This window comes from Aythya fuligula, chromosome 4 (genome assembly GCF_009819795.1).
Source record: "Aythya fuligula isolate bAytFul2 chromosome 4, bAytFul2.pri, whole genome shotgun sequence".
In the NCBI taxonomy this organism is placed as follows: Eukaryota; Metazoa; Chordata; class Aves; order Anseriformes; family Anatidae; genus Aythya; species Aythya fuligula.
The window spans coordinates 27,420,967-27,433,540 of record NC_045562.1 but is presented as its reverse complement, the minus strand read 5'-3'; the positions used below and the strand labels follow the sequence as shown (position 1 = coordinate 27,433,540).

The 12,574-nt window shown below is 35.0% G+C and overlaps 1 protein-coding gene across 1 annotated transcript in view; it reads left to right on the top strand.

Annotated features, from left to right (window-relative positions):
* Positions 1-12,574, top strand: part of TLL1 (tolloid like 1) — a 133,950-nt gene that overhangs the window by 61,397 nt on the left and 59,979 nt on the right. Inside the window, exons 4-6 of the mRNA XM_032187417.1 lie at positions 1,375-1,455; positions 3,653-3,805; positions 5,448-5,565. Coding sequence (XP_032043308.1) covers positions 1,375-1,455; positions 3,653-3,805; positions 5,448-5,565 — 352 coding nt within the window. The remainder of the gene's footprint in view (positions 1-1,374; positions 1,456-3,652; positions 3,806-5,447; positions 5,566-12,574) is intronic.

Sequence of the window (12,574 nt, the reverse complement as noted above, 5' to 3'; positions counted from 1 at the left end):
ATATGAATGTTAGCATCAGAGACATTTATGTTAATAATGATTGATACAAGCAATGGAATTGTTATAGTCTCTGGAGTGTATAGTATAGTTAACCATATAACTTGTTGGGAAGGAACGTGTTGAACTATTACCTCATCTATCTAAAATGTTTTAAAAAATTTGGAAAATTTTTCTCAAGGGAGCAAGCAACTATGTGACAGTGTAATCCAAATAATTAGACACATTGTTACTCACTGAGCAGCCACATGAACTCATTTGCCTTATATGGAATGATTTCACATTGCAATTTAGTAAATATATTTTCCACATATATATTGAAAATTGTTGTGGGAAATTAGGAAAGGTCTTTTCTGTGGCAGTTGGAGGTTTGTGTCCTTTCATTTCTATTTTACGTTTGCTATTGTACAAGTAATTTGAAAATTCTGTTGTCCTATGACAGATATTGGATCTTAAAATATAACTTACTACAAACTTCTAAAAATCACAAAACCTTCTTAACAATTCTGATAATTTACTGGTTAGTGTGGTGTTATCAATATTCTTATCTGAGGCTTACTGTTTTTTTCAAAGCCACTTGTAACCACAAAAGAATCAGATATGAAGGCGGTATATATCATGCATTAAATGTACACACTACACCTGGAAATGTGGTACATTTCTGGAAAAAAAACAAAACACAATACATGTTACAGTCGACAAATTGTTAGCTTAATTTTTCTTGTTCATTGATTGCTAAAATAACAGATATATATGCCTGTGAGGCCTTATTGAAATACGCACCAGTATGTGATGTTTCAAAGCCTTCAGAGTGTGTTGCAAATTCATTTGCATGTTGACAAACAAGTTAAAACTTTCAAGCTAAAATCAGCCACAATAAATATTTATCGTTGCTGTTGTTTGTTTTGTTTTGTTTCTGTTTTGTGTTGTTTCTGGTGAAACTTTAAATGTTTCCTATCCCTCTTTCCCTTCCCTTGAAATGCCTTGATTGTGGCATGCATTCAGAAAATTTTTGTGAGAGGCTTTTAGCTGTCAATCAATATAGCTCAGAGGATGTCAAGGTCACCAGGAAGAAAAAGGCTTCAAATAATAATTAAATGATGTAATTGTCATGTCTTGTCTGAATAACAAAGACATGCCGGCTTACATTCTGGAATGTGTATTAGAAAAATTTTCAGCTAAAAATGTCTTTTTGTTTCATTGTCAAGAATACTTGAAGAATTTGTATGCAAGTCATTGAAATATGTTAAACTTCCTTAAAGGCACATTGCAGTTCTTACAGGATATTTCCTAATCTCATCTGGTTATATAATTGCTGTAGGTGTAGGATTCCATGTTCTTATTTTTTTGTAATATTTTTTTCTTTTATTTTTAAAGGTGGCTTTGGAGAGCATGGAATGTCAAAAAAACGAGGTGCCCTCTATCAGCTCATAGACAGGATACGAAGATTTGGCTCTGGTATTTTCACTGTTTAAATTAGCAGGTTACCTGATGTGATGATAATTTTTTAAATATATATATTTTTTAACATTTTAAAGCCTCTCGGTATGGGCATAAACAAACTTTAAATAGTTCAAGAATAGTAATGGAGAGATTACTATTACTATCTTCATTATGTTTCTTAGAGGTCCATTTCCAGTATCAGATCTGGAAGCTAAAATACGTATTTTTTCATCTCATATTAAAAATTCCTTAGCTGCTTTGTATATTTATCTTCACATTTATAAGTTTAAATGATATCAATACAATGTCTGCTCAGTACAGGTAGGCTATGCTGCATAGCTGCTAATTTCATTGTATTTTTTCTGGATTCAGGTGGGGCATTGTGATGAGTCACACAGCATTTGAAGCACTTATGTTGTGTTATGCTGAACAAACACATACTTTTGTCAGTATGAATGTAGTTGAATTCAGCATGCGAAGTCAGTGAAATCATTTATACTGGTCAAGTTCATTCATCATTTTTGGTGTGAGGAGATGTCAATTTAACGTCATGATACCTCAACCTCAAAAAAAGGAAAATATGTAACACTGTAACTGCCTTTGCAGTTGTGTTCTGATATATAAACTTAATTCTTTATACGATATTTTAGCAGTGCATAAATGCTTGTCATCTTTTACAAGAATTTGGAAGGAATTTCTTACTACTTGTAGTTCAAAAGAAATTTGATAGGAATTTTAAATCAGAAAACACCTATATTAATCTGTCAGATGATTCATTAATGATTTTTCTTTTGCTGAAGTTTCTATCTGTGTTGTACACTATTGTGAAATTCTCATTTACATACTTAATGCAAGGGTAAGTTATTTGCTTTACCTGTGTGCATATCTTTTTTTTTTTTTTTTTTTTTTTTTTTTTTTTTACCCTGCTACTTTCTATATAATTTCTGATATAAATTATAATTTGTGTTAATTGTTATAAAGTTAGACTTTTCTCGTGCATGAAGAATTTTCTCCCTATGCTGCATGTGCTGTAACTTCTTCCCTTTTGTCCTTTGGATGTTCCCAGCCTTGGAGCCAAGGCACTGTACCTCAGTCCTGCCCTCGAGTCTTTCATGGTCCTTACAGTGTAGCCTGATGTACCCAGTAACACTTAAGTGGAATTGATATCACAGAGGGAAGGTGTACTGTTCCATGAGGAGCAACAATTTAATCCCACTGAGTAGGGCTTGTTGGCTGCCTTTCAAGTGATCCATTTTAATCAGCTTTCCTCATGTCCATACTGACTTTAAAATTGCTTCAGAAGAAGACATCTATCCTTATTAAGGTGTTCAAGTCCTTGTATAGCTATTCTGATCTTCTTCTGTTGTCACAGAAGTTTCAGCTGATTTGAGAGAGATTTACCTGTAATGGGAAGGATGGTGAATAATCTCAAAATAGTACTAATTTTTTTGGTCTTCCAAATTCCAAACATGAGTAATATTTGTATTATTAATAATTAATAAATAGGATTCCAAAAGCTCATTTGTGAAAAATGTGTATTGGTATCCTGCAGTGTTGTATGGTTTTTATGAAATTGGAAGTCACATTTTCATCTGAAAATGTGTCTACTGGTAACAGCCACAGGTAGTGGAGATCAGAGGTGGAAATGACCTCTGACTTTTTCCATGTGTTTGCAACCTGCTTTGCAAATAATTTATCTATTTTTCCTGATAATTCATGATAATAAAAGCCAATCTAATACTTCAAGGACCTCTTCCTGTCCATTGCTTTAAGGCTGGTTATGCTCTTTATTTTTCCAGATCCTGGAGTAAGAATGAAAGGGACAGTAAATGTTGTGATTACTTTGGATCTGTTCAAAGCCATTTCTTCTTTGCTGGAAAAAACAAAAAACAAAAAAACATTTTTAAAAATGATTTTTCTTTTTTATTAAATGAGACAATGTGCATGTAATTATGCTGACAATGTGGCTAAATTGATAAGTTTATGTGCACATTGTTACTGTACAAAAAATGAAGATTTAGCCTCTCCATTTCAAGCATTTTCAAGAAATCAATAATGATAGACCATTGCATAACAGCAGCGTCTTACTTTTAAAAGATGTAGAGAAATAATTTGACTTTGACTTTCTAGACAGTAGAGGTTTATGTTCTCCCTTTCGTGTTCTCCCTTTCGTTCTCCCTCTTCTCATTCAGTGTTTTAATTATCGTTACAGGCTTTGAGCAAAATAGTACATCTAAAGGAAGGACTACTACAAAATTCTCAGGGAAAAATGAGAAGAACCGATTTCCCAGAGCTGCCACATCGCGAACAGAAAGAATATGGCCAGGGGGAGTCATCCCATATGTAATAGGTGGAAATTTCACTGGTAAGCTTTGTTCTTTCTACAAAGAGAAAGAATACAATTTTTAAAAAATATATTTTATTTTAAAGAAAGTCATAGTATGGAAATCAATAGAAAGATTTCTGTTGGATCAGGCCTGCTGTATGTCTGTTTTGAAAACATTAGTCACACTTAAAAAAAAAATAAATAAAAAAAATTCCCAAAGGCAAGCTATGTAATAAAACTATTCAAGTATGTTATAGAGAGGGAGGGCTGTTTGTCTCTCTGATTTTACAAGTTTGTTTTGTAGGGCCTAAGTAATAATGTTATGGAAGCTGTTTTATATATAAAAGTAGGATATTAAGTTTAAGAATAAAACAGATCTAACCGGTGTAACATGTGTTCTACTAAACTGATTTGAGTCATCAAACTGATTCAAATGTGTTTTGTAATTCCTCAGTTTGGTTTTCAGATGGGTACACAAACATATATAACAAAAGACTTACATCAATACATATAATTCTTAGTAGAAAACTGTAGAAAAAAAACAAAAAACAAAAAACAAAAAACATTTGCTTTCCCTGAAAAATGTAAATGTGTCAGAATCAGTGTGGAGGTAAGAAGTAATATAAAAAGAAAAGAGAGAGAAAAGGAAAATGGGCGAGAAAAGATATGCAGTAACTTCTTATTATGTACAATAATACAGGAAGCCAAAAGAAACCTGCAAGTCCTCATACACTGTATGCATATGTCTACAGAGAAACCAGAGACCTTCTTTCCAAATCAACTGCTACAGTAAAATTTTAAGTGTGGGTATTTGCACAGTATGTGACCTTTGCTTTAGGATTACCAATTTTTGTAATAATGGTAGTAAACTAAATAAAAAATGTACCTGTAAAACATTTTACCTTTTTCATAATAAAAGATAAATCCTAAAGGTTGTCAAACATTTCTTAAAGGTAAAAGAAAAGGGCAAGGGCAATATAGGATGAAATAGCCTTTAATTCTTAGGATCCTGACATGATTTGAACTCAATATTTTTATAAAATTCTAGATCTTGTCGTCTTTTTTTTTTTTTTTTTTTTTTTGAATTTAAAACTTTTTCTGAATTTCAATTTCTGAAAGGCTTGAATGTAAAGAAATGGGTATTGATCACTGCTCATTATAAAATCCAGATGCCTTGGTTGGTGTGCCTGTTTACATGGCTTCGGATAAATCGGTCTCCAGATTTGAAGTCTATAGGAATTTATCCATTCCTTTATCTTTCTGGCTAGATAAATAGGAACTAGTGATTTATTTATTTATTTATTTATTTATTTTTAATTTGTTGTCCACTTGTTAATTTCATGTGGGAAAATTCTTAGTAAATATTACGTTAATGCAGGCATGTAAGCAACACTAGATTTCTTCTGTTGTCTTCCTCTAGTGTAACATAGCTGTGCTTTTTATTGCAGATTTTATGTTTGCTGGAGTGTTTCAGGCAGTAGCGTTCCCCTTGCAGGCAGATATGTTACGGCAAACTGATTGTCTGAATATTTGGAGGTTGGCAGTATATGGGACTGCTGGGACACACAGCTTATGATCTAGTAACTCCCTCCAGGCTTATATTCTTAATATTAAAATCTGGTTTTAAGGAACAAGAAGCAGTTAGAAAAGTATCTCATTTCATGTCATGCCATTCTTTCAGGTACCCAGCGTGCCATGTTCAAACAGGCTATGCGGCACTGGGAGAAGTACACGTGTGTTACATTTATTGAACGAAGTGATGAAGAAAGTTATATTGTATTTACATATAGGCCATGTGGGTAAGTGCATATGCATGTTAACCAATACACAATTTCAGTGTTTGGCCATGTTTCTCAGCTTTGCATTTATAAGTGAATACGTCACAGAAAAGTGAATAGACAAGTTACTGCATTTAAATATGTGTTCTGTGTAACTGTAGATTAACTGAAAGCACTTACTGTAGCTTTTTGAAGTTATGCCTTTCAGATATTTTTAGATAAAACTATCTTGCTAGCTATATGTAGAAGAGATTTTTACATTTGACTTTCCATCATACTTTATTCTTGTTCTAAAGTTGTTTATGGCTTATTGTTTATTTCTTTATTTGTAGCTTTTCTGTGTATCACATGTTCACTGATGAATTAACTATGAACATTTATTACTTTTTCTTTTTCCAGCTTAATTGTACTTAATTGTAATTTTAACTCTTCTGTTGTATTGACTGTCCTTGACCAGATTTGTTCAATCCATACATTCATGACCATTTTGCACATTCCTTCTTCTATGTCACTGGTGTGTAAAAATGAACAAACCAGGTTATATCATTCATTAGTGTAGCTTTCCAGCAATCAGTGCTTTCCATCTTCAAATGCTGCTGCTCACAAATGCCTAAGTCAACTATGTTTGTTTATTGCATTCAGAAATCTTAAATTAATACAGCGGTCAGTGAGCTGCCTGTAGGCACCATTTTTGTTTTTCAAGTTTCCCAAACTCACTACCTGGAGAAATACTATATTTCTGATAGTCAGCTTCTGTTTGGGATGTAGGTTCCAAACTGAACAGCTGTCTACCTTGCTGAGTTTGTGATCAATGAGCACTTTGCCTGCCTACTTTTTCATTTTTATGGTATAAGGTCATTAAGAAAAAGTTTTTGGGTCTCCTTACATTGTAGGTATGATCCTGAATGTGTTTTATTATAGCCCATAAGATTACATGTTGACTTGTCTGCTTAAAACACCCTTGATATTTTTCTTAAGGTACAGAACAACATAATAAGATCCACTCCTAGGCTTCTTTTTTTTTTTTTTTTTTTTTTTTTTTTTTTTTGAGAAAGACATCACCTTTGCCTTGGCAGGTCTCTGAGCCACAGACCTTTGCAATCAGGGAGCGTACTCTGGGAGTGTGCTTGTGAACTTGCTTTTCATGTTCTTGTGCTCACATAGGGCTGCTGTAGACCCCTGTTACAAACAGTGCCAAATAAAATGGTCTTCTGTTCTCAACCAGCATGTCTATTCTTCCTTAGTTAACAATGCAACTTGTAAGATAATTTTGGGGGATACTGACATATCGCTGGAAGAGAAATGGGAAGCAAAGAATAATAATGAAGGTTGTCTACTCTTGGAGATGTAGAAAGCAATGTGAATTGAAACAGAAGAATGTGAGAGATAAATGGTCACAGGTACTTTAGGAAGTATGGGGATATCTACAGAGTGTCTCATTAAAAGACAATTCCACAACTTCGGTGTCCAGAGCCAAACTGCAGAAAACCTCCCCATCCAAAGCACTGTCCCTTAGATTGGTTGATGCTTCATGAGATCAAGTCACTTCAGGGTGAAGGCTGGATTATAACCAATTTAAAACAGAAGGTTGGAATATACTCAGCATCTACTTTCAAAGTCACAATTATCCTTTACAGTTAATGTTGTTTTATTGGTGGATACTTCACAAATAACAAAAACCTGATGAAGGCTGTAAACATTTTAGTATTAAGAACAAGGGAAAGTGTGGCTGTGAGCAGTCTGCCAGTGATGAAAAAGCCAGGCTAAGCAGAATGGGCAGTTGAACGACTTTCTTGGGACTCTGAATCCATAAGCCATTTTAGGAAGTGCCGGATAAATAAGAGCATGCCTTCTCTGGGTGAATGGGAACTACTATGCACTCACCACTTGTATACAATGCTGATGCAGGATTTTCCATGGAAAGAACACAGACAAAAGTGACACCAAACCATCTGCAAACACTTTCTGCCACATGGCTAGTCACACTGAAATTAATCTCGGTTCTTTCCCATAGCACCCTGCTGTGTAGGTTTGTTAGCACATTGTGTCATTATTGTTTACAGTACCGTGACAGTTAACATTCACAGATGAGAGAAACTTTATAGTACTTAGCACTGGCCAAAATAAAAACTAAATGATAAACCCTGCCACTAAGAGCACCTAGTCAAAAAATAAAACATTTAATGAAACACAGAGTGGATACAGCCATATAAGTGGAAATTCAGGTGGCAGTATCAGCAGACGTCTCATATAACAGTATTAGCATACTAACAAGTGAAGTGTTATTAAGCTTGTGTAAACATTAAAGTTATTTTGAAGGAGCATAGTGATTCTTCTTGCAGCAGTTCATGGGAAGCTCTTCCTAGAGGGCAGTGATGAAAAAAGCATATTTGAAATATAGCAGCTGGTTATCAGAGACATCAACATGAGCTTACTACAGTTGAGAGTTTGCATATCAACAATGAACAAGAGACAAGTCTAGATTATCATAGACCCTTAGGACTGCAAAGGCTCTCAGATGGATGCCCAAGTATCCTTAAGATGGAAGCAGCTATACCTATGACATTGCTGATAAATGATTGTCTATCTTGTTTCAAAAAACCTGCAAAGTAAATACTTCGCAGCCTGTTCGGAAATATATTGCTTCAAGTATCCTTAATAAAAGAAATTTAGGAAGTTTTGGGTAGTATTTTTGTGCTGGGTCTGGCTGGGATGGAGTTGACTTTCCCTGCAGCAGCCCATACAGTGCTGTGCTCTGTACTTGTAGCCAGAACGGCAGTGTTTTGTCTATTGCTGAGCAGTGCTGGCACAACATTAGGACTCTCTCCAACCCCCTTAAGAGCCAGCAGGGTAGGAGTAGGCAAGAGATGGGGAGGGGACACCATTAGGGCAGCTGACCTAAACCGACCAAAGGGATATTCTATACTGTATGATGTCACACTCAGCAATAAAAGGTGGGAAAGCGGAAGGAGAGGAAGAGCTGTTGTTATGAAAACGTCCATCCTCCCAAACCACCACTATGCATATGGAGGCCCTGATTCCCAGGATGTGGCCGAACATCGCTTGTTGCTGGGAATGAGAATGATTTCCTTTTTCTCTCTGTGCTTCTGCATGGCCTTTTCTTTTTTTTTTTTTTTTTTTTTTTTTTCCCTCTTCCTTTTCCCTTTAATTAAGGGAAATTAATTAAAGGGAACCTTCTTGTAATTACTGATAGTTTTATTCATTAGCTGCAGATATGAGAATAAGAATATTGTATTAAGATAATAGTGTTGGTGATTCTTCTACCAAGGCAGTGTACACTGGAATTAATACATCTTAAATCAACTTTTATGCAAGTAGCTGACTAGGGGCAAGTAAAACTCTATACAGTAGACAGGTTTAAAATACTCTTTGTTCGCTACTTCTCAACGCTTATGTTTCCTCCTATCAGATAGAGAGTGCCTGAAGACACAGTCAGTATATTTCTCTGTATGCAAAGCTACAATAAAGGGGTCAGTGAAGTGGAATGGCCTCTAGTCAGATGATCTTCATAAATGTTTCTAGGTAAAAGATCAAGCTTCTTTTTATATAGTGAGACAAAAAAGAACAATTAGCCATATTGCTCTGGTATTTCAGCATGCCTTTGATCTGACTTTGAGGTAATTTTTGTTCTCTACCAAAAGACTTAAGTACTTCTTATGACAAACTTTAGATGACTTATTACAACCACTGCTGTATCCTCCTGTTTGGGTATTTGCAAAGCTGTCTGAGATTCCAAAAAATCAAATCTCTTTCATGTGTTTCTACAGACATTGTGGGCTGAACAGCTTCTGAATGTTTAAACATTTTTTGAAGCTGCAAGTATGTTAAATAGACAGGCAAGTTCTTAAAGCTGTTGAAATAGATATATTCATTGCTCAAGGTATACTTTTGCAGCATTCTTTAGCTTGAAGAAGGATTACCTGCTCTAGAAGGTGTACAATCACTTTTATGGAATGAGAAGAAAGTCAGAGTTCTACTAAATAATCTTTGGCATTAGGGCTGGTTCATGCTCTCTAGTGGTTATTAACTCTAGCAGCTGGCCCTCTTCCTGCGCACAGCAGTCAACACAGCTGCTCTGCAGGTAGTGGCATGGCTTGCAGGTTGGCAGATAGTTATCAGTTCAGCTGCCATGGTCCATTAACATAAACTGAAATGAGGGGTTAATACATTGGGATGGGAAACTGTTAACTGAGGAATGAACTCGACTGGCTGTAATACTGGCACAGTTGTCTCCATTGAGCAGATGAAGAAGCAGTAGCCACCTCTGCTTTCATACAGACCTTCTCAGGACAGTGAATTAGAACATTTAGTAACATGCACTGTATTGATCCCTAACATCAAGCTGGGCCATAGCCAATATCTACTTTAGAATGTGTTTTGAATTTTATGATTGATAGAGGGTTTTTTTGTTTGTTTTGTTTTGTTTTATTTTGTTTTTTCACCAAGAAAAATCATCTACTTCTTGAGTGAGATTTTGTTCCTAAATTTTGTGAACTACTTTTGCTTTGTGTAACGTGTAAGTGATGATACGCTGTCCTAGTATGATTATGAAGTCCTGAAGTTTTTAACCCACATCTTCATGCAGTGAGTGTCCTGGCAAGCTGATATTGTGGTCTGCAAGTAATTTTACATTGTTACATCCTGAAGATAGTAATAATGCAGCTTTTATTTAAAAAAAAAAAAAGTGCAACATTTTGACCCCACCTGATTCTTTCTTCCTTTATATTGATTTAAGAGCATTTTGACAGTAGCTGTGAAATAGAATTACTTGTAAGAATGTATTGTTCCAGTCATTTAGCTTTCTCTCTGTCATTTGTTTCTCTTTGCTCACAATCATTGATCAGCTAGACTGATTAAATGGAATTAGAGATTCATAAATAGTTACTGTCTCCAACCTGCTGTCTGGTGCAATAAAGATTAAAGAGATTAGGAGCTTTAAAGTCTGCCAGTTGACTTAATTTAAGGAGCATGACAAGTGCTCATAAAGCACAGAAAAGTCTTGGCCTTTTGCCAAATACACCTGGGGTCAAGCCCAAGATATTGCAAATTAATTTCTTTCATAGGTATATTTACTTTATATTTTCTTATCCTTTATCTCAGTGCAGTGAGTAGAATCTTATGGCTTAATTGGATGAATCTGATGTGCTTGACATGATACTCAGCCCAGCAAATCCTCATGAGTGTGTACTGATACTTTATTCTAAGCCTCAGTATTCTAATTTTTGTTGGAATGTAAAAAACAAAAACCCTCAACTTTTATATTTTCTGGGAATAACTTTAAAACTGTTAAGTAAACATTCTAAGGAAATTGCCATATGCAACTGGCTTTTTAAAAAATATTATTTCTAAATGTAAATATCGTATAGTTTCCTCTCAAATGCAAATACATGAAAACATACATGTTCTATATGTGGGCATGTATGTCTGAGTATTTAGGACAAGAAGGGGCAGACCAGTATTAAAACAATTCTAAATGTGCTGGGCCTTAGGTGTTCAGTGTTCACTTTCTTCTAAGTGTCCTGTATCCTAAAGGAATATTCAGTGAAAGGCTGGAGCCACACATGGGAGTTGATTGCTCAGAGAAGCTGTGCTGTTTCTATCCTTGGAGGTTTTCAAGAGTCAACTGCATAAAGATCTGACCAACTGTGGTCTGGCTTGTATTATCTGACCTGCTTTGAGCAGGAGGTTGAACTAAAGACCTGCAGAGGTCCCTTCCAACCGGAATTAAGCAAGAATCAGTAGAATTTTATTCAAATTGTATATTTTATCCCAATTTAGAATTTTCATAGATTGCAGGCATTTTATGCTTTTCTATATGTAAAGCAACCATCAAGCATTGTCAGTTCATTTTCTCTCTTCGCCCAAGACCAATATAGTATAATTACCATAATGATGTGCATGACCTTAACAAAAGTAGGGAGCCTTAACTCACTAATTTCAATTAAGGAAATGGTGGAATGCTCTCACAGAATGTGGATTACTTCCTCTGATTGATTTTTGTTTTCTACTATGGCTTCCTGTAGACTGCCAAGGCAAATCCCATAGTGTAGTTCTTACTTTCAAGGCATTCAAAGCTAAGGATCAATGTTTTCTAAAAGATTTGAAGTCTGAGGCCTAAAACTGACAGATTAATTTGGTGTACATACAGTTACTGCCTATGGCAATGAATTGGGAATTTGGTACTGGGGACAGAAGTTCTTTAACGTCCTTTTAAATGAATGAAGTTTTCTGAGAATGAAGTTACTGCACATCCTGCTACCTTTGACTCGGAATGCAAACTGCCTCCAGCATTCCCTCTGTAATAGAATGGGACTGTAAATAACACTGTGTAAAAGATTTAAAAACAACAAATTTCTTTTAAGATCTAAAGCTTGTCCTGAGTGAATAAGAGAGAGTGTGAACTTTGGTATTTCCTTATTCTGATAGAAAGCTATTCAAGTAAGTTGACTGACTAGTAAAAGATAAAACCCCAGGTAATAACAACATTGAAAATATTGTCGTGCTTTAATTATGTTTGCTTACTCACTCGTAGCCATAGTATTTATTCTGCAAACATAGAGTCTGAAAAATATGTTAAGCAGAACCATGTCAGCATATAAGGTACAAAGGTGAAATCCACTGTGGAGTCATGAGATAAAATGGTATGATTGCTCTAGCTTTTAATTTTAATATTATTTCTGCTCAATTTTATCACCTATGTTGTATCTTTAGTGCATCTCTTAAGGTAGTATTTCCACTACCATTACTTATATCAGCACTAATAATAATATTTATGTATTATTAATATAGAAATTAATATTTCTATATCAAATATTGTATATACTCATTTTGGATGAATACAGTTTACATAGATTATGGAAATACAGGCACTGGTATTTTTTATTTAATTTTGCTTTTATGTGGAGGGGTAGCACATAAACTGCAATATTGACAGTGGCACAGTGGCCTAAAGAAAATGGGTATTTACACCCGTCCTTGGAGTTACCTAAACCAGGAAAGAAAAGGTTGT